Consider the following 24,051-nt stretch of genomic DNA (forward strand, 5'->3'; position numbering starts at 1 on the left):
TTCCATCATGAGTCCAAGTAAGCTCTTCCATGCATTAATAATGCTCAGTGTGGAAAAAACACTTTCTGTCAGTTTAAAATTTACCAGCTATTGATTCTGTGGCTACAGACATAGTATAACCTCCTATGTTTTATGCTCAAAACTGTTTTTTGCACCAAACTCTTATGCTGAAGCCAATTTAGAATTCACTTTGATATATGTATATATGTGTGTGTGTGTGTGTGTGTGTGTGTGTGTGTGTGTGTGTGTGTGTGTGTGTGTGTGAGAGTGAGTGTGTGTGTGAATGTGTGCCCACACACAGCCTAGTCCGCGAATTCAATATTTAAAGGTATAACGGTCCAAAAGCAAAACATGACGGATAGTTGAGATACATTTTAAGAAAGTACTACATATCCATTAAGTTTAATGGAATCCGGTGATGACAGACCTGGTGGGTTTGGAGGATGAGTGTCTAGCATATTCAAGAGAATTGAGACACAAAGAAGCTTTTAAGGAGAGAGTGACAGAATTCTGGCCAAGGGTGTGCTGACAGAAGAATAATATTAGCCAGTAAATGACTGAAAAATGGCATATGGTATGAAAATGTGTAACTATATGGGTAAGCTGTGATTGCCTAGGATGTGTCTTGCTCTTTTGATTACTCTTTAATTAACAGACAATTTCATGGGCAGTAGTATGAAGTAGCCTTTAACATCTACATACTGTTTCAGAAAAATGGGTTTTTTCTGTGTCGGGGCTCAAACTTTTTTCTGCGTATCGGTTTATTGAACTATTGTAGGTAATACTGTAAGACATCTAAAGGTTGGTCATGATAGGTAACTAAACTTAAAACGAAGCATAAACATGTCTCTTCTGGAAAGGTGCATTAAATTAACAGAACAGACCTATTCCCTCACATTGTTTAAAACCGGACAGTTCAGTATGAGATACATTAAACATAGAGTATTGGAAGGGATATACAATGCTCCAATGGAAATGTAGGTCTTTATGTTTATGTACAAAGTTCAGCTTTTAGGGATCGAGTCAGACTTCAGATAAGCATGACCAAACCTCACTTAAGTGCTTCCGCATACGGTTGTGTGCTTCTGTTGCTTGCAAGGGCATTTTGCTCAAAATGAGAGTGTGTCTCATTATTTTCTAAGATATGCATATTCTGACTTGACACTTGGGTCTTTTTTCTGTCTGCAATATCCTTCTGCGCAGTATAAAGTCGAACAAGTCGTGCACTGCAGTAGCCATTGTGCATAAAAACAACTAGTAACGAGACAGGCAAAGTCCAGTGAAAATGAACATAAAACTGAGTTTCTATTTTACATGTATTGAATTTTACACTTCAATCAATTCACCACATTTGATAATCCTGCATAAGTAATCTACCAATGAAATGTGGAACGTTTACTTTCTTTAAAGGAGAAATAATATTGTCTCTGAGGGTGGAGTGGAGGCACCAGTCACAAGATGCACTCAATGAATTAATGAATATTTTTTAATTAACTCAACCTGTGTGATACTTTGATTTAGCTATTTAACTTGCTCAGATATGGGTGGCAGAAAAAAAGACCTAGCTCACAGAGGGCGAGAATGAATCCCCAGGTCACCATAACATTTACTATAACTGAAAAAATATATTTTTAGTTAGCTAGCTAGTTAGGCTATATTGAATACCATAGTCTACACACCTCTTAAATGATAACAGGACCATTGTGAAAATATCAATGCAAATGAAAGAAATGCCAGCCGGACGGTGACAGAGCCATGAAACACTGACACAATTCCCAAAGCAGTAGTTAAAGTACGTACACTTTCATATTGTCTATTGCTTTTGGTGTGCTAACCCATCTGCAACCAGGTCCTGAGCAAGGGGGTGTGATTTTCCAGAGCAATATACATTTATTCATAGTGCACTTTGTACTACCCTTTTTAACAGATACACATATGCATTAAGTCTGAAGGCCCAAAACTGAAAATCACATAAGTGAGGAGTGCGAACGAAATGCTCACCACCCTTCAGTCTGAATCAGCCCCCTAGGCAGTAATTTAAAGGTCAGAGGAAGAGAGATGATACGAAAGTAAATGTTTGTAATGAGTTCAGCTTTAAGGTCATTGTGGGTATTGCTAAAGAAACCCCTAAAACGGACCCAAAACATGCTGCTCTAAAGGTATGGGGTATGCTTCACCAACTCATAACTTGGCAGATGGAACACCTGCCATCTTAAATTTGGGAGTACAATTTTATATACAAGTATATTTCCAGCATGATAATAATATGAAGATGGTTTTTTTATAAGCGATAATTAAAGTAGTTAAAATTATACCTGAAATAATGTATAAAATGTTTACACATGAACACATGCCCTGAGACGTGACATTACAGTGTTTTCAGCATTATAGTCAATAGCCGTGGCAGTTATCAGTGTAAAGGAATAGTTGCATGGCCCATGTCAGACTCCTTCCAAGTTGCTCCATGTCTTTTATTATTCTGCAGTGCTGCATTGTATAGCTGGCCATGATAGAGGCTATTTCTCCTTTCAGGTTTTGGAATAAAAGAAAGGAAAAGGGAACAATAATGCAGTAGTGTAACCTGCTCCAATTCCAAACAGAAAAGAAGAGGATTTATCTTCATTAACAGACAAATGGCCTTTTTAATTAAACTCAACATTGATGTATCACAAACTCTGCCTCTCATTAAAATTGCCTTTACGTGAAAAGAAAGATGAATCACTTGCAGTAACATCAATATGGACATGCCCCTCTTCTCTGATTCTCTCTTACTTGTTCTGATATGGGGTTTGTTTGGCAGACAGGGACAGGAGGGAAGTAAGCATGACACAAATGGAAAAAAAAAAAACAAAACATTCAGCACCAATTTACTTATCAAGCTCAAAATAACAGAACTTGAGAACTGGCTACTATAGGTTACTGTAAAACACAAGGAAGATCACCTGGTCCTGAATACCCTCATTATGGTTCACTTCAGTTTTAGTTTTCTAATCTTTCTAAATTTTAGTTTTCTGTATCACATCAGCACCTTCTATCAGAGAAATACCTCCATATTTTGTTCACAGAGTGTGAGTTTGATCATGCTGTGACCACAGTGGGACCAAATATGTTTCACAGCCTTTGCTGTTTACTGATTAGTATCTTATTGCATCTCAAAAGCTTGTTCGTGTTTCAGGTACAGCTGTTCTAGGAAATCCCAGGGACGCACTGAGTATGAAGTTATATTATTTTCCAGAAAGCCTCTTGTGAAACACTGAAGAGCAGTTTATGTGGGTAATTTCACATTAGAAGTAAGGTCTGGGTAAACCAGAAGGCTTAATGACTTGGCTCGTGGGTGCACTTTTAGACATTATGACTTCGCTCTTCGATTAAAAGTTTGCCTGGGTTTACTATCCCAGAAGCAAAGGTAAAAAGAGTCCTGCCTGCTTTCTCAGAGCTAAGTGTGATATTCTATTGACTTTGGGTACATCTGCAGTTTGTTAAAATATTGAGGTGCCCAATATGCAAACACATCTTAACTTGGATAAAATTATGTAGACATCAGGTGATAAAGTTCTGAGTTAAAACAATTATGAAAAATCAATTCAAACTTATTGTATTGTCGACACACCATTATGAATATTGATTGTTCGTGTTCTTAGACTAATTTAATTGTACTATAAAGCTACTTTATGAACAGGGTAGAAAACAAATGAAAACTAATTAGGTAGAAATAATCAATACAACAGTCATAATATGACTCTAGGGGGAAGGTATTTTTTCGGCAAACCATGCCACGGACAAATGATATCAGTCTCTTTATAGCTCTGAATTGGTCATTAAGGACACATTGCGTTTCAGTGTTATACAATTTTCAACCTTAATACTGATAATGGAATGAAGAAGCCTTGGCCTCTTGAGAAATTAAGGCTAATTAACTAAAAACATTAATTCATTTATGGGTCAGCTCTCTTCTCTCTGAAATGTGTTTCCTTCTGCATTCATCAATCTTGCTGTTTATTTTTGCCTTTGGTCCTGCACTCAAATACATATACACAGACAGACACGCACATATACTCTTTTTGTTTTGACTGGAACATTTACAGAGGCCTTTTTGTCAGAAAATGGAGTGTTGATGGGATATATTATAATTTGACTTTGACACATAAAATAGAATGTAAATACTGGCAATGAATTAAGGACTCTCTGAGGGTAGCTTGGCCCATTAAAATGATAGATTGAGCGGCGTCACGGTTTATGCAGAGGGAGATTTCGCACGCACAAAGCAGTCTAATTGTATTCATGCTGGAGACAGGTCCACAAATGTTGCATTTTGGCTCTCAGGCGAGTTGTCAGCTAGCTGCTTGACAGCAGCTGACAGGCTTTGAAGGAATAGAAGGGAAAATATACATTTCGATGACTGAAAAAGCAAGTGTCCAAATCATCTGTCGGTTTGACAGGCCTGCTACGCATCATTTCAAAGGCAGGCAGAGCAAGCAATGGGCAGGCTCCTCTTTGTCCAATGGTCCTTGTTGATCCCCACTTTCATCTCATCATATCTTGTTTAAAATGTTTGGCAATCAGTCTGCAGTTTGAGTCTTTCAGATAATCAGCAGCCTTCAGATATTGTGGCACTTGGATTGTCAGAGGCCTCCAACTGAGACTCTCTGCGTTGCAGGGTCATAAGGTTTCCTTTTTCTTTTCTGAGATAAGTAAATACTGAAAATACTGTTTGCGTTGACAAACTGTATAATCAATGAATGTATGTATTTATTTGTTTATTGGTCTGTATGTGGACCAGTGTACCATCACCAAGTGCTATATATGGAAGATCATAAAAGAGTTATGGTGATAAGCTGAAAACATACATTGAGATTAAGATGTTTGTTGAAAAGGGTACTGTTTCCAGACTGCTCATGTATCATAAATCCTCCCCCTTTGTCAAATTCTAGACAAACCAAATAAGAGTGCACTTCCAAAATCAACCCAGTCAGATCACATATCATTGTATTCAGGAGATGATGTTAATGTCTGGATGTCACAATAAATCTGAATATGGGTGCAGAAATACTTTCATTCAGAAATAGAAAGAAGATGTCTATGTTCTCACTGTTGGCTTCTGTTAGGGGTCTGTGGAACCCTAGGACCCTCGGATGACATGGTTCTTGGGGTCCACAGGTTGGATCTTAGAGCAAGCTGCATCCTATAATCAGTAACTGTCATATTCCACTAGCACAGTCATGCTCAGAAATAGCCAACACTTAAATAACTTAAAGTGAAAACTCAAACGTGTACTATAGAAACACTTATTTACACACTGACTAGAATCAACAGCTTTCCTTCTGTTTTTAATTCCATACTAATGTCTCTCCCTCCACAAACCAAAGGAATGACAACAACACAATTGCACAATCAGTATTGATTAATCTATGAAAAGAAGACTGCAGTTAGAGGGATGACATTATCTGAGAAACTATAGACTCTCTTTTCAGAAGTACATCTTGAGGAAAACAATGACTATTTCATGAAATTCATGCCCACTTGCTCCTTTGAATATCCACAAGGTTTTTCATTGGCAAATGACTTGGGGCTTAGCCTTCAAAGACTGCATATTGCTAAAACAGTGAATAGAAAAAAGATGCCTGAGAGAATAGACAAAAGCAAATTGATCAGTTCCACATCCAGTAAATTACTGATGGCAAAAACACGGTGTTCAAGAACCTGCCTTAGTCATATTTCAGATTTTCCAATATAACTCCACGCAGTTTACCTAATGCACACAATCTTTATTGACTTAATAAAGCTGGCAAATGTAGCCTGTAATGTACGCTGATAAAAAATATCAAATTCCTGTATATTTCCAGAAAGTCAAACCGCATCGAGTCCGTTCCTAATTTTGCAGTCATGAGAAATGTACTGGAGAGTTATCTATCCATATAGTCATGGGCCCACTTTAGTAGATGAGTCCTACTGATCTCCATCAGCAGTGACTTATCTCTTCTATCCTCAGCTGGGATTTGGGGTCACATGCAGGAGTACAGGGGGGTCCATCTGCCATGCAGTCTGGAATCCAGATGTTGCGCATAATACCCCTCTCTCACTTTGATTTCTCTTCTTCACCTTCTTTCCTTGGCATCTTACTTTGATACTTAATCCATCCCCTTATCGTCTGATGCTATCTGTTCACTGTCAGCATCAGCCTGCATGTTTTTTTTTTCCTTTGCCCTGTCAAATAAGTTGAGAAACTCTATAGACTTCTGAAATAGTCACTCATTTCTTTGACCCCACCAGTGTTACAAACAGGGGGACCTAAGGTCATTTACCTGGATTTAAGGCACAAACTTTAAAGTGATATTGCCTGTTCTACAAAATGACTTGAGCTGTTTTTTTTTTTTATGGAATCTGTAGAATTAAACTAGGATAAGATTTATACAGGATAGATGCAGCCCCATAATGTGCAGCTGTTGAGAACACAAGTAAAAGACCCATTTGCTAACATGGTTCTTGTTGTGTCTTGGAGTCATAAATGTGAAGGCAAATCTCTGTGATGTACACCAGGCAATTTGGTCTGTAATGGTGTGTGTTAAAATCCTCTGGAAAAATAACAGTATCTCTTCAAAGCAAGTGTCTTGGTGCTGAACTCCTCTAAGGTGTTGCTGTAAAGATAATTCATTCTTAATCTTCCATGATAGTTTTTAAACACAAGCATCATACATTTTTAGACACTATAGCCAACCTATTTTCAGTTTTCTTATAAAAGCAGGGCATGTTTTATGATTTTCTTTTTCTCATAAGGCATTTTCAGGTCCCTGCAATAGAAATGTCTCAAGCAGAAGCAATGTAGCTTGGGTAAGAAAATGTCTTGTAGTTTGAGTCAATTAAATTATCTTGCTTTAATAATAATGCATGAATATTAGCACAATTAATTGCCCTTGACCTCTAAATGTGGGTTGAGTTTCACAACGAACAAGATGTTCTTCTTTCTAACAGCAATAGTTGGCCATTGTTCTTTTCTAACAACACGTGCTGTGCTTGTCCACAGTATATTCTACAATGCAACAGTACCACCTGCAGGATACATTATTTAATACTTCATAATCCACCGCAAAGACAAAGTTCCAAGTAACTCCATGTTTTTAGAATAAAATGTTTTTAGAATGAAGAATATATGTGACCAAGTCATTAACTGGGCATGATTTGGATTATTTTAGCAAAAACTAAATGATGTGTAAATGTGTAATTGTCAAAGGGGCCATTTGCTGCTCAAGCAGGCATATCATACTGTCGCTTACAGCTACAGAAAGCTCTGCACAATTGAAAGAAAATCATTTTCGTGAAACATAGCTGAATTGTATTGCAAATCAGATGTTGTATCAAAACAAACTTGTACAATTTTTTTGCTTAACTGCCAAAGATTGTCAAGGCAAATGTATATATGACAATATTTTTTGATTGTCTGATTGTGTTGTAATTATTAGTGGGAGGAATCTATCATTTCTTTCTACATATGTAGCAAGGTATAAACAGCTTGTGAAAAAATGGAGTGTATGGTGTCTAAAGAATTTTTATGAATGATTGTGTATGTGTATGTTTGTATTTAATTGAATACAATGATCAGATTTATTTTACCATTTCTTTTCTCTTCACACATTTTATGCATTTATGATAATGATGCTTCAAACTACCAGTAACGCTGTATGTCAGCCAAAGAGACACCGAAGCTAATGTATATAGGGAAGTATTATTTTTTATAACTTAAACAGCTCTTAGTTTTTTCTTGTTTTTCAAATGAAAATGTCAAAATGTAGTTCTGCCTTTGAACGTTGATTGTATTGGATGCTACTCAAATTTCGCAGGTAATTTTACATCTGCTTTGAAAGAAAATCCCTTTTTCTGTTGATTTCTTCAATTACGGCCAATTACAATTGCATCAATACAGACATGGATCACACTGCATATTTATGTTTTATGGGATGTTCCCAAGCTTCCAGAGATTTCAGATAAAGTTTTCAACATTTCATCTCAGTTGCCAATAGTCCACTACATTTAACACCAAAATAGAGCCAAGGTCACAGACAAAAACCGGAGTATTTCAGGTAGTGTGGTAGGCCTATGTTCTACAACAAAAACAGAGTCAAGGGGTGGTTCAGTGTATGCACAGCCCATAATAAAGTCTAGTAGGACTACTTGTAAATTTTCATTAGAAAAGTCATATTCTTTTTTCTAAAAATAATACCTTTGCGTTATGCAGATGTCAATGTTATGCCTTACTGTTGCTATTCTGACTCCTGTTGTATGTATGCAATATATCATGCAATTAGTCATTTATATTGCTATGGATAACAGCATTTACCAGATAGATAGCTAGATTTTTAATATGCAGCTAGGAACATGCATTGAACATGAGAGCATCAAAACACAAAAACAAGATGTGCATTATTCTTTCTATTCACATTTTCAAGAGATTTATCTGGAATTATATGCTTATTTTAACATGTACATCTTATTGCCCTATGTCTTGGGGTTAATTTAGTAGGGGGTAGATAGTGGCCTGAATGAGCAGCTTCTTTCATGTACCTGTGGGGACAAGCTCCTTTGGTGCATATTATTCTGTGAGTATCCATGGTTATCAATCAGCTTCAGAGGTCAGTTATTGAATATTGCTGATGACTGGTAAGAAATAAATTCTCTGCAAAAAGTGTCAGTAAAATGATAATAATATAAAAGAAAATACAATTTTGAAATTTGAAAAGTTTGTTTCCCATAATTGTAACAATTAAAGAACAGCCGAGACCATTAATGATGCATTTGTCTGCTTTTTTTGCAAGTGTCATTCTTCAATCAGTTGACATATACTGTACACTTGTGTCAGTGTATATATTCCAAAGTGATCAGTAGTGTGATATCAGAGATGAAAGAGATTAATTTATTTCCTTTTTAGATGCAGAAATAGTTTTTGTAGGTTGGGGTTTTCAGTCTTTTAAAGATTAATGACATTCGGGTTGCATTTTGATAGAACATTATAGTTTACTTATTCGTTCTGTTATTTTCTTTTCTTATTTGTGTGTGTGTGTGTGTGTGTGTGTGTGTGTGTGTGTGTGTGTGTGTGTGTGTCTCCTAGGAGTGTACACTATTTCCAAAATCATTGCCAAGTTTGCCACGTCACCTTTTGTGTTTGTGTCCTGGTGCATATGGTGAATCATAATCCATAGCTGGTCAGGAATCAGGTGGACATGCAGTATGTAGTATATTCTGAGGTTATTTAGTCGATACAACATAAATATCTTGCCACAGTTTTGAACATGTAACCTAGTTATGTAGCTCCTTAACCACTATGTTTACCTGCCAAACATTCCTGTCTGTTTGTGCCTATGTTGCATACATGTTTTCAGTGTTCAATGATGTGTCAGCCAGCTGTTTGTGGAGGATTTACTGCTTTTCAATAAAAGATGTGGGATGTATGAAAGCCCATGTGAGTTTTGTTCTTTACTCAGTGTAAACAAAGCTAAGCTTTTTGCTCTGACATTCTGATTGCTCTGTCCCTCCACTGTGGGATTGTGTCCAGTGCATCTCCTCCTTGGGATTTCTCAGCAAACAGAAATGGCATTTTTTATTATTAAAAAAGCTTTGTGCCTTTGATATAACCTGATTGTGTTGTATTGATTGGTGGGAGGGTTTTACAATATTATTGTTTTTTTTCTATTTAAGAAGCAAGGTAAAGATTCCTTGTGAAAAAAATGGGCATAAATCAAATGTATGCAATAGTGATGACTACAGATTTATATGAATTTGTGTGCATTTACTTGAATGCAGTAATCAGATTTATTTTACCATTTTCTGTATTTTCTCTTCACAGATTTTATACGTTTGTTAATGATGCTTCTCTGAGGAGACAATATACTGATATACTATGTGTCAGCCAAAGAGACACCAAAGCAGGCATATATAAATTAGTATTATTATCAGAACTTAAACACTTCTTGTTTTTCAAATAAAATGTCAATATGTAGTTCTGCCTTTGATTGCTGATTGTTTTGAGTGTTTTTCAAATTTAGACAATTTCATATCTGCATTGACAGAAAATCGACTTTTTTGCATGTTGATAGTTTCAGTTAAAGCTGATTATATTTATACACATGCGTCATCACAGCTATATAAAGTATGGTTAAGTATCAGCTCAAGATCACACTGCATATCTACTGTATATTATGGGATATTGCCAGGCTTCCAGGAATTTCAAATGAAGTTTTCAGCATTTCATCTCAGTTGCCAAGCTCATACATGAAAACCAGAGTGGTTCAATGCATTTATAGCCCACAATAAAGTGTAGCAGAACAATTCATTTTGTTTTAGAACAATCATACTCTTTTCTTTAAATATCGTTTCTGTGCATTATTCCGATGCCTTTTTCCCTTTTTCATCATAATTTGAATTCAAAAGAGATGCTGTGCAGAGCTAGTCTGACAAATAAACAAAGAAAATGTGTTTTTATCTTCACGGTGAATATCCTTAGGGTTTACTATGCTACGAGAAACAAACACAGAAGAACAGGCATGAAAGAGGGAAAAAGACTATCAAAAGCAGCTCTCTTTGGTTAATATTCTCAACTTCTCTGCATTCGCTGAACACTGTTTACTCTGCGCTTTGTGTGTCTTGGGCGCCTGAGGCCAGACTGGAAGAGATGTCAGGCTCCCAAGTGGGGTTCATTAATTGCACCAAAGTGAAACAGGCATAAATACACATAAAGGTGTCCTCTAACAAGAAAAAGTTAAGAGCGCTCTGAGAAAATTTCAAAGTGTTTTCTTTAGGCAGCTCAACATTGCAGATCAACAAAGAATATCTCTTCACGAAACAGGAAACCGTCCATCTATTATCAGAGAGCGGTAACCATCACGCTTGTGTGTAAAGCAACAACAATGCTGTCATCATAATTCCCACCTTAATATGAGGACTTTTTTTCTATAGGACCTGTGTGTGGTGCATTTCCGAAGTACTGATTAATTATCAATGTAGAAATATACTGTAAAATACTATCTGAGGAAGTATTCCCAAAATATACACAATGCATTGAACAAGACAGGTCAAACATTATTCATATAAATACCCCATCTTGAAAGAGAATGCATTTTTATATTAGGAAAAAAGATTCCCTCTGAAGAATTTTCCAACCACTTGCAATACGTATAGGTTAGAGTTTTATCAGCAGAAATGTACCAAATTAAAATGTATCGGATGCAGGCCTGCTACTTTGGCTTGATTTGGAGTCAACTGGGGAGAAGGTAAACACAAACTTAGGATGGCATTGTGAGGACCCCGGTGAATCTTCTGGGGCTAGTCCTGGCTGGAGGATGAGGTACCCTGTATATAACCTAGGACAGTGGTCATTAAAATGAGATAGAGGTCCCTTAGATGCTGCCTGGGAGACCTTTGTGATGGTTGAGAAGAAACAGAGACAGGGTAGGAGGCGGGGGGTACATGAACAGCTGAGACAACAGAGGAAGGTTAGCAGGTGGTGACATCCTTTTGCTAGTTTGGATTGGTTGGGGACAAGTAGCCATGGAATCATTTGTCCTACTGAACCTCAGATATTGAATTTTTATTTGTGGCATTCTCTCTTTGAACATAGTGGTCACTTTAAAACCTCCAAGCTCATTCCTGAAACACCCAAGGAGAAGAGGGTTTGTGGATGTTATATTGAACATAGCACGCAAGGACCCTAACTATGAGCCATTGTATGTGTCTATGCAGGGCTGACTCTAGGCATAGACAGATTTAGTGGATGGTTAGGGCCCTGCCTTTGGGAAAGGCCCTTCTCACAAGCTCCTCATACTGCTGTTTTCATGGTTGCATCAAGATTGTTTCCAGGTGAGACTGAAGCCTTTGCTGCACATGATCACCTCATGATCTCCTCTAAATAGTTAAATTGCATTGTTCTGATGTCAATATTATGCATGAATCATGAGTGGCTTCTGAACAGGGCCAAGTGAATGTTCTTGTGGCAATACCTGCTGAAACAACTAAGTGGCTGTTCCACAGATATGCATCAAAGGTTTAGCTTACCCAAATTTGTTGTGTTAAGTAACATAGCCTAGGACTAGTTTCAGAATAATGCAAAATCATAGCTGGGCAGACTGCAATCAAAATGCAGCTAATGTAATATCAGAAATGATTGCAAAAGATGTGTTCATAAGATGGAGGTATGCCATCCATCATGCCATTTTTGCTTACAGTTTAGCACAAGTGAATTTTGTATCTCATGTTGGGTCTTTTTTACTCCAGTAATGTATGTGCTGCAAATAATCTCATGATTGTGTACCCTAGCAAGTTGGATTGCTAGCTAGTACTTGATCTCCAGAATCTGTTGTATTTGCTAACATGTCTACTAACAGCTAACAAAATAATAGCAGTAGAAGAGGTTAAAGAGACTTAAAGAGTTAATAAGAGAACACAGATGTTAGCTAGCCAAATTAATTCATACAGTCTGTGATTTCCCAGTTGCACATTCCATTCACAATATTGATACTACCCTTTCCATCAAGTGATTAGCTAACTTTCACACAGCTTTGGAGTAGCATATAAATACTATTGCTATTGAAACAGAAAACTGAAAATTTCCATCCTAGATAAGTAAACACATTAGCCTTCTCTAATGCATCTTAATGGTGCTGTAATTATGCTTAAAACACCATATTCTGACACTGCAATACAGGCAACTAAAAATATTAACAGCACATTATCAAAAGGCCCAAATGTGTAATATTGCAGGTAGACAAATGAGGAAGGTTCTGTGAAGAGAGGTTATTTTTGCTCCTGTCTGCTCTTGCCAAGTCTCAACGGTATAAGATTTCTTTCATTTCTGTTCCTTTGAGTGTGGATAGGGAACCAAATGCCTGAATGCCAGCACCAGCCCAAATGTCATTCAGCTGACTGCTGTTCTGATTAAAATATCTGAGCACCTTTTGTATTGTGGTCATGTTCACCATGAGTAATGAGTCTCCCAGGCCAATGGCAAACATTTTACTCTTTTGTGTGTTTTGTGTTCTCTGGGAATTCTCACTGCTTCAGAATAGTTTTTAAATGCCAAATCTCTGAGGCACCCTTGGCCTGGAAAAATGACTCAAACTGGTGCACTAATTTATGGAATGTGTTCCTATCATGTGACTCCTGAAGGATGTCATTCCATGCCTGAGAAATATCATAGGTGAAAAATAACAGTGAACATTCAACAAAAAGATTTGTTGAATGTATTACTGTGCCCTCTCATGCATTAATAGACCGATTTCTGTTGTTTGCTGGAAACAGTGAATTTCAGAGTGACAGTATTTTCATGCTGGCAGCATTGCAAATATTTGGCATAAGATAAATAAGTGAATAAACAGTATAACAGTAGTACGTGATATTTTGTCAACTGTAAAATGTGTAGTTGAAACAACAGAAGACAAGAACATGAATTTTCAGCTAGTATCACTTCTGTGACATGTGTTTCCAAACCCATACATCAAATGCTGTTTTATCCATTCAGATGTACTCAAATTTGTCACTATATTTTGAAAAGCTGTTAGCAATCCACTATATTTTCTCACTAGTTACTTGCACAGAGGCCAGTTCAGACTTGAGGTGCACATAAACCCCATTTAAGTACTTCCCAGAAGAGTTGCACAGCTGTATTGCCACTATGTGAATTCAGACATGGGAACTTAAGTGGGCCATGTGGGAGATGCACATTTGGGGCTGAGTTTACCCAGAATAAAGGCGTGTCTCATTTATCACCAAGATGCATTCTGACCTGACGCTTGAGTCAGTTTTCTTTCTTTCTACAACCCTCACATATTTACCTCATTGTGTAGTATTGTCGTATTGTAGTATTAGAAACAGTACAATTATACCTCCATTCATTCAAAATCATCATATCAAGACTACTTTAATAACCTATTTGCAATATTTAAGATATCTTGCACGTATATTTGGAATTCCTAAATATCCCAGGGAAGAATGTAAGATTAGGTTGAGTGTAAGGTAAATGTCACCCAGCCCCCATCTGGGGGAACAGCCATCACAGTCCATGTTATGACTCCTGTCTGGGAATAACTTCGTAAATGTTGGACAACCAATCATGAGATCAGCTTTTGCAAGAGCTACAGTACATGTGTATGTTTGGAACTGTAGCAGTCTTAAGTGGTGGGAACATTGGTGTGGGTGTTATCTCTCTTCAAAACACAACAATGATGAATCCTCACCCACACTTTATGAATGTGTATGGTTCAGAGCACCTTGTGTTCTTTCTCTCTAATTCATTTAGTGTCCCCGATTGCCCTGTTAATGTATATTATTGCAGTCAGGTGGAATTACTCCAAAGGCACTGTACATCTATCATTAACTGCATGAACAAATTTATTGCTTCTGTATTTAATTACTGTGAGTCAGACTGTGTTTGATAGCATTCAAACATCGACCCTTGAAGGAGGATGAACAACCTCTCGGGTCTAGATGGGTATCAGGAGAAGAGGAGAGGTTAATACAAAATAGAAGAAATTCTGGATAGCTGCAAGCAACATGTCACTGTAACCAATCAGTATTGATCCTGCAATGATTGAGCGAATCAGAGTACACTCAACCAGCACTCAGCATGAATGATGAAATGCCACAACCCTCTGAAATATTCACTGAAAATCATTTGTTGAGAAGAAAAGAGAAAAGCACTTTGTGTACTTTCCCTGTGTGAATGTGACAATCCTTGTCCTCCCCCCCCACTCCCCCCCCCCCCCCCCAATCTCTCACTTGTGTTGTGAGTAATATCACCTTCATGTCTTGACATTTGGGAAAACCAACGAGTAAGAGTGGGTGAAATTTCAAAAGGTTAGGGTACAACCTGGCAGGCTCAAATATACATGCTCCCTTCTCATGGAGGAGAAAAGAATTTTCCTTTCAAGTAGCTGGAAATGAGGCTGGTTCCCTAAAACTTCACTTCTTACACTGTGTGTTGGGATGAGGGGGTGGGTTGTCTTGGGGTGAGGGGTGGCAGGTATGGGGAGGGGGTTACAGTGTAGAAGGCAGCCCAGCAGGGAGATACATCACACTCTCCTTTGCACACTGTCAATTTATTTCCTTGTGCTATTCATCATCTCAAAATAAATTGGTTGATCAAACATTATAGGACCCCTTCATTAGGTGGCCTGAATTACAAAAGCAAATTACAGACAGAAGCAAGCTCACAGCACCTCACTCCCAAGCCTGGGTTTACAGGCAAGAGGGAAACTGCGATAATAAAAGTGGCAGTAAGTTATCATCTTTATCAGCTTTATTGTTTCCCATTTAGGGCCATCTTTATAATGCCCAATGCCATTATAACACACACACAGTTTGTAACACAATCAGTTTCAATAAAATCCTAATCACAGTGCTGTCAGCAGCGCTAAAACCAACTATAAAAAACAACTGAAAAAAGAAATGAAACAACTGACACAAGTTTGCTAAATAAACACAAGGGCAAATCATCTTAATAAAGGAAACTAATAGGTATGACTGTATTCAAATGTCCATCTTTAGCTGCATTCTTAACTGCCAGGGCATTTCTCTTTGTGGTACTCATGGAAAAAAGACAGAACAATGCTAAAATGGTAACATTAAAAAGTAATGAACAAAAGAGATTACGTAAACAAAGTGTAGTGTACAAAATGTTTCTACAAATTATTGTTCACAAAATAACAACTTGAAAGTGCATTCAAAAATAGTGAAATTGATAAAAAGAGAGCAATCTAAAGCATTGTAGTCATATATTGCATTCAGATGCATATTATGTTCATTTTGGTCAAGAATATTAACTTGATTTACACAAATGGAACTTTCTAAAAAGGCTGATTAGCACAGTACTGCTCTTGCTTTCTATCTTACAGACAGTAGACCTTACAAACACAATGTACAATGTTTTTTTTCTCTCTCTCTTCCACTTAGTGACTGCATTGTGCTGCTTATTTCATTTCTATAGCCCAACTTTAAAAGTAGAAAATGAGGAAAAAAGTGATTTTTCAATGTTCATATGACAACACTGCCCTCAAGTGGATTCTCCATTGTTCAGCACATGTGCATTTTTTTTTTATTCAAGGTGAATCTTACTGTATCTCTCTGTAACGTTAGATATTAGATATGTGAATAATATATACTGTCATAACTGTCTCAGATACACTCCATCTAAAGCCCTCAGATCGTGTTCTACTGGTAAAATCATCTCTCCATTCTTCTGTTGCCAAAACATAATGTAATATGCTCTCTCATCTTTTTTGATCTCCTAGACATACCTCTTAACATTACCCTTATTTTGCTTTTGCTAACAATTTCTTTCTGTATACTTTATTCTGTTCATTTTTTCTCTGTTCTTCTCCACTAAAACATTTAATTTACTTAGCTTCTGTGCCTATCTTAATAAACCATGAAGCTGACTCGAAAATAGTTTTTTGAATTTTAACATTTTTAAAAATATAAATATGTACAATCTGACTAAAATGTGTACATATTTCATAACTCAATTCCATCCTGAACAAGGCTTCTATTAAATTAGATATTATTTTGTTGTTGCTGTTGTTGTCAAGTGTGTTAATTGTGCATTTACAACTTTAAAGTTAAACTAATGTAATGTAATTCCTTGACAAAATTTACCAAGGATTGTTGATTCAGGACAGTCACATGATATATAGATTGCCTCATTGTGGGCCAGCATTATGGATGGCACTATTGTGCTGTTGGCATTGAGCTGACACAGCTAGCATTTCAGACCTCCTTGTACCGCCCACCTGTCATTTGAGTGTGCTTTCGCATAGCAAATTGTGTAGAAGAGAAATCCATACATAACTGGTTTGACATCAGTTTTAGTCACCTTCATACCAAACTGTGCAACCAAGTGGAAGAAGGCCGACTCATGTTTTGCAGAACTAGCACTGTCCTTTTGACAAAGGTACATTTATAGTTATGGACCCCAGTTTGAGGACTATCCAGCATGGCTGTGTAGCGAAGGGCGAGAGCAGTCACCCCACCTGGCCTCGAACCCAGGTCTACGGGGTGCCAAACCTGCAGCTTGACCACAACGCCAAAGAGCCAGGCTCATTGGTACGGCAGTCAGAGCGTATACTCAACCATAGTGACAGCACTCTGTCACAGACTGTTCATATTGATATACACCATAGCAAACAACTGCAAGCATTGACTGGGGTAAGATAACTGTGTGTGAATATTCAATTAATTTCTCAAAGTGTACCTGTTTATGGTGAATCATTTATATGAATCATTTATATAGACAAAAAAAGAAGTACAGTCTTGTATTCTGATTCACATGTGCAATAGAAGTGTGTAATTGCCCTGTTTCTGCCTTGAACAGCAGTTGATGTCTTTCACAGCTTGTGGACATCTCTATAGATATAATAAGAAAACACAGAAATATAGTTCTTGCACTTTTAAACTCCTTTTCACATTGTTGTGCTCCATTCTTTATTTTCTGGGTTATAACGATTTTCAAGCAAAATCATTATTGATGAAAATGGTATCTTTCACTTACCATTTTCATCGATTCTATGCACAATGTGTAAGCATGTGGGCTGGCTAATTATGTATTTCACTCAGTCATAGTAATCAGTGCAGCGGTTGATGTGAAGTTTATTGGTTTCAGCTTCGTCACATTTCTGAATTCACTGTCAAATGAGAACTATATAATGTAAACCCACTTGGACATGCAGTTCTGTGAAAAATGTGTAATTTAGATCAGAGTTGGATGGAAGTAATGTGGCTAGCTAACTTGTGCTGCACATACTATACCAAGATAAAAAAACTTAAATGTGGCAGCAGACAATGGATCTTTAAAAAAAACACTGCTATGTTTATTGTACACCATAATAAACAATACTCTAGATTATGACATGGTTAGGTAAATGTCATTACTTAACAAGCTAGCTGACCAAAAATTGGGTGTGATGTGAGAGCTACAGTGGAGGATGAATGCACTTATCTAGTATTGCTAGTAGAGTACTCAATATTGTATATCATTCACGCTACGTACAAGGAACAATTTAAAGACATACATCTTCTGTTGACTCTTTCTTCTTCTGTATGAAATGAAGTAAGACATTTCCAAGGTATTAAAGCCAATACTGTTTTCAGTAAGTGTTCCGTAGAGCTTACATATATATATTTATATATATATATATATATTTATATATATATATATATATATATAGTGTGTCTATTTAATGATGTGTATATGTGTTTGTTTGTTTTGCATGTCCTTGCATGCAACATGCAATAATGACCACATTGGAGTGTAAGTTGAAGTACTCTCTGTTTTCTTTGCAGAGTGATACTAAAGAAGCACATAAATAGAGAACATTTTTATTTCTAGATCTGCATGCCATATAAAATACTGAAAAACAAAGTCAATGTTTTGCCTGAAGCATTTCAGCATTGCAAGTATAAATACTCTTACCCTCTTAAAAAGCAATTTCTGGTTATATACTGAACGTTCCACTCTGAAGGCTGGCATTATGCCTGAAAAAGCCACACTGCAGTTATGAAATATCTGATATTGTGACCTTAGAATCTTTCCAGATCCATATCCATAGTCTCTGTTCACGGCAGTAGATGAATTGGCACATTTTATGTTTAACACCCAGTGTACGAATACTGTATATAACATTTTTTAAGTGACAAGCAGTATCATTCAGTGAGCGGAACCATTAAAATATAACATACAAGTATAAATAAATGTAAACTCTTGTATCATGCCAAAACAAAGAAAGAAATCTTATATACACCTGTTTAGCAATGGAATTATATACATGACTGCAGTTGTTGGTGAATTTGCAAAAACTTTACAGTTATGTGAAAATATCAATATGATATATTTGTAGATTCACTATTATGTAAACTTTTATTTGCTCTGACAGACAAGACTCTTCTGACACTTACGTGCTAATGACTTTGGCATGATTCAGCTAAAGGCTTTGAAAACAGCTTCTTCTCAAAACTTGATTAAGAAGTGTCCAGTATCACTTTTCTTCTGCTAAAATAGTCTTTTTTAAAGTGTATTTTTTTTCATTTTATTTATTTTCCAGAAACAATAAATATCACATTTTCACAAACAGAAACTGTTTTCAAAAGAGATGTACGTATGTGATTTTTTTACCCATAAGGTTTCTGTAAACCTGCTCTGTGTTTTGCAGAAAGCACATAATAAAGAAAAATATATTCACAGTGTTCTTTGAGAGTGCTTTGCCTAAAAATGAGAAATACATTTTTCACAGAACGCCCATGAATGAAGCAAAAGGGTGCTTTGTTACCTTCATCTGAAATTACATTCTGTTTTCAAGTGGCGAAAAGAAAAGGAATAAAGAGACACCTCAAACACAATATGTGCTGATGTGGGACAAATCCTTTCAATCATAATGTGTTTGTCAAAGAAACCATTTAAAAGAGTCAATATTCTATTGTTTGAGTGGATATTTCATGTATTTTGTATTTATTGTCTATAGGCTGTGCACTGTTCCACTCTTACACAAAATTAATGTATTTTTATTTTTATTTTATGTAAGAGAATAATTTATTTTTGGTCTCCACTCAATTAAAGGCAATATGCTCGCTGCTTACTTTTGATTCCAATTTTTTAGCTTTTAATTTTTTAAGGACAAAGAATAGATTGTGTGATTAGATTGAGTTGAGGCCTTTGTTGGCTCAAAAATGGAAAATATTACACCATTTTTCATCATCATTATCATCACCATCCCCCCATCATCATCATCATCATCATCTAGTCCTCTGAACTAGTCAGGTTTGCTGTATAAGTTTTTTATTCAAGTGAAAAATCTTCTGGGTTGGTCTGGGTATCAGTGCATTGAAACAGCGCCTGTTGTGGAATGTGATTCATATGTTGCTCTTGACAGTGGTGTAATCAGTATATTGTTCTTGGTGGTGACATCAGAGGCCTTAAGCTGGCACAAAGGAAATCCTCTTGTTCATCAGAATGGCATCTTCAAGGCAATTTCACAACTACGACGCAGGCACCAGCTCTGCCGATGTTCAGAGGCACCTCCTATAAAACAATATAATAATATGTAACACATACTATGAAGGCTAATCGACCACGCTCAGCCAAATGCGTTCAACCACTGTATTTGCTCTACAATTTTACAATTTTAGAAACACGTGCTGTGTTTGGCTGCTGGTACTCTAAGATTATTTGGATGAAAGTCTTTGAAATTATTCTTTTTTAGTTAACGTTTTGCTGAATATGAATAAATGCTTTGCTAAGGCTCTTTTGGGAGGCATGTCTACCATGCATTAACTCCCACAGTTTGCAGTTTGCTCCGGGTTACCTCAGTCCACTCATTGTTCTGTGCGTCGTACGATTCCACGCTATTCAGGTAGGACTGGCCGTCGTATCCGCCCACAGCGTACAGTCTGTCTCCCAGGAGGCAGACCCCCACTGCATCCCGAGGGACACTGAGCGAGGACACAGTGGTCCATGTGTCCGTTTTGGGGTCATATCTGCAAGAACATAATAAGATATTAGAGCGCATACAAAAGGCAATGTCAAAGTTCTGTCAAATGTAAAATAAGTCATCATCCCCTCTTTAAGCAACCTTTAAATGGAGAAACTGGTCCTGTTGACTTCTGTACTTTTATTAAAACATGGTACATGATCATTGCTTTCCAGTCAGAGCTGGTATTTATAAAATGCTAAGCACTGAAAGGAACAGTTTGGTATGAATATTTCTTAGGGGAATTAGGAGCAATTTTGTAAGTAATACACTGAAAATAAAGTTGTGAACATTTCTAAAGATTAAGAATCGCTTTTAAGGGCTCCTGAGCAGCTCAGTCGGTAAAAGCACTCGTACTGAGCGCTATGGCCCGGGTTCAAACCCGACTGTGTCACTAGCCGACAGTGACCGGGAGCTCACGGGCGGAACACATTGGCTTCGTTCCGCCGGGGATAGGGGTGGGTACGTCGGTAGGGGCTTCAGTCCCATTAGCAAAAGTGACCCCTGCTGGTCGATCAGGCACCTGTGGTCCACGTGCCAAAGCTGCATGTGAAATGTCTTCCTCTGACTCATCTCTGTGCTAGCTTAGCTTGTGGACCGCAGTGCGAAAAGAAGCAGCGGCTGACATCACGTGTCTCGGAGGAGGGCACGTGCTTGTCCACGCTCTCCCGGATTGACAGTGGGGGTTGTGCAATGGGACTGAACATTGTTGATGACAAAATTGGACATTCCAGAATTCGGGGAATTGGCCATTCCAAATTGGGGAGAAAATGGAAAAAAAGAATCGTTTTTAAGTCAAATGCAGGAAACCCTCAGAATAGATATGCTCCTAGACAACATAATTTGTCACTGCTTACAATGTCAAAATTGGGACCCCTGCCACTAAGTGAATACAGTACCATAATTTCTCCCTGTAATTTAACGCTAAAAGCAATCATTTTTTGAACTGTAGAGCACTTTCTTGTATTAAGAAACATTTTCAGTCTCTTGAAATAAGTGCTATAAAATCATGCAAACCATTTACCATAAAGTGCAGTTTAATTTTCACAGAATTGCAGTAGCTGCTTAATGTCCCTTGTTTCAGTTCATTACCAAAGTAAAAAGTGCAATGTACTGGGCAAACAGCAAGCCACAAATTGCAAGAAAGCTTAGGGAATTCGAGAGATTTCAGGAGAAGTATGCCCCCTGTAGAATTCTTGAGTGAAAGTACCTGAAAAAACTTCCATATGCTTCTTCTGAATTGCAGTAGTACCCATTTAATTGTTCATAATTAGTTTGCTTATTCATTTTAATGAACATATTCATTCTTTTTATAAACATCCTGTGTGGGGGTGAAGAGCTTCACCTCTGCGAATTAAGCCCAAAACAACAATAAGGAATGTGTTGCTGTGTATTTTAATAAAAAAAAAAGGGTGACCTTGAGCCTGAAGACAATTTCTCTTTAATATTTAATATTGAAATTATGTTCCTCTAAAGTAGTACTGTTAAAAACATATCATATATCCACACATCTCAATTTGTTTTTTTTTTTTGATCATTTAAATCCAGTATTTTTCATTTCTGCAAATGGCATAGCTTCTGGGTGTTTCAGAGTTTAGTTCATTCCTTGGAGAAGTCCAACCTATTTATTAATTTATGTGCTGGTTTATATTTGTGACATTGATATTTTCTACAATGCCAGCAGGGGGTGTTTGAAACCAATGAATGATATTTTTTCCCTTTAGTCTAGGTAACTCTACCAGGAGAGGGCAGTCTTGATCATACAATGACTCAGAGAAAAATCATATTGTCTCCTTCAAAAGGAAAAGCCTTTTCATAAAAAACGCTTTTCAATTGATTACAGTTTGCTCATGAAGCAGCAAACAGTTGGTTGAAATGACTTACAGATAGAGTCAAAATGCACACTATAAAGCATTTAAAATATATATTCTTCTGACAGACAAGTATTTGATGGACTCCTGTTTCTATATGCTTGCATTACAGTCTGAAACCTTAAATGTTCACCTCTCCACGCAGTCTGAGAGCCTTGAACAGTGGTTGGAGGCTGGAGCATCATGGCCACCAACTGCATACAGAAAGCTGTTGTACGTAGCCACGCCCACTCCACCCCGCCTCTTGGTCATGGGGGCACACATACTCCACTTGTTGGTGTGTGGGTCAAAGCATTCCATGGACCGCAGACATGAGCTTCCATCTCGACCTCCGACCGCAAACAATCTATGAAAATAACCAGGTTAGAGGTGGCTAGTCTGTTGTTAAAGTAATCTGTATAGCTTATTATATAACTAGGCTCATGCCAGGAGAAAATACAGAGGGGTTCAAATGCAATCCACAGGGGTGCACAAAAAGTCATAAATACTATGTAGACTATAAGGAGAACTGAGGTGCACTGAGGTCCGTGTGGGGGAGCAATACACCCCTAAGCACCGCCAAAGTGCCAGGCCCGTATATAACACACAATATAACACACAATAAGTTTAAAATATATTGCATTTAATTTATAGCGATTAAACCGAGTTGATAAAGCTCTGGGAGTTTCACTGGCATATTGCAAACATATAATAATATTATAAACGATAATATAATACAATGGTATAATATACACTTTTTTACATCTTAATATGCTTTGATTCTAGTCACATGAAAACATTCCAAATAATACACTGTCTAATGTTTATGAATTTTATGACTTATGAATGTAGGCATAATAAAGCAAATTATCAATGTTCAAACATGAGATCAAAACCAAAGAACAAGACAAATGTGACTACATTACTGCAAAACATGGAGACATCGTTTTTTTAATAATGCTTGTTTTCCTACAGATTAAAGGCTATTCTAAAAAAGCACTGTTTTCCAGGCAAAGCAGAATGCTTTGAAATGCAGTCCCAATGGCTTTCAGGGGAAGCGGGCTTGGAGGAAACACCTTGCTCGTGGTCTTTTCTGACCTGGATGCAGAAAGGCTCCCAGGCCTGTCAGTCAGTGGTGATATCTTTCACAGCCCGACACCCCCACTGAAACTAAAAGCTGGGCTCTGTTCTCAGCTCCGAGACAAAACAAACAACCCTCTTCCAAGCAGCCTGTGGAACAACAATGGAGCCGAGCCTTTCAAAGTCATTCTGTGGTGAAAGACACTAGAGACGCACGGGTCTCCTGGCCCATTTCCTTTCCGGACAGGAATCCTGGAGAAAAGCAATGAATGCGGCGCTTAATTCAGAGGCTGATGTGGCGAGGGGCCGTTGGGACACAAACAATAAAGAGCAGGAGTACAGAAAGCCGTTGACTCCCGCTGTCAAAGCAGCTCACTGGCTAGTGGAAAAGACAGCACATCTGAAATGGAAAGTTCTTTCAGCCATTTTGCAGAAATATAAAGGGGTGGCAGTGTAGCATAGTGGTAAGGAGCATGGCTCGTAAATACGAAAGGTTGCTGGTTCATTTCCCTGCAGGGGCACTGCTGCTTTACCCTTGGGCAAGGTACTTAACCCAGAATTGCCTCAGTTAACAGCCAGCTGTATACATGGATAACATATAAAAATTGTAACCTGTATAAGATGCT

At 37.4% G+C, this 24,051-nt stretch overlaps 1 protein-coding gene across 1 annotated transcript in view; it reads right to left on the reverse strand.

The window, feature by feature from the left end:
* Positions 1-19,233: 19,233 nt before the first annotated feature.
* Positions 19,234-24,051, reverse strand: part of klhl4 (kelch-like family member 4) — a 101,759-nt gene continuing 96,941 nt past the window's right edge. The window contains exons 11-13 of the mRNA XM_036549135.1: positions 22,500-22,712; positions 20,331-20,502; positions 19,234-20,047 (exon numbers count right to left, since the gene is read on the reverse strand). Coding sequence (XP_036405028.1) covers positions 19,988-20,047; positions 20,331-20,502; positions 22,500-22,712 — 445 coding nt within the window. The 3' untranslated portion in view covers positions 19,234-19,987. The remainder of the gene's footprint in view (positions 20,048-20,330; positions 20,503-22,499; positions 22,713-24,051) is intronic.

The sequence above is a fragment of the Megalops cyprinoides genome, chromosome 16 (genome assembly GCF_013368585.1).
Source record: "Megalops cyprinoides isolate fMegCyp1 chromosome 16, fMegCyp1.pri, whole genome shotgun sequence".
Classification (NCBI taxonomy): Eukaryota; Metazoa; Chordata; class Actinopteri; order Elopiformes; family Megalopidae; genus Megalops; species Megalops cyprinoides.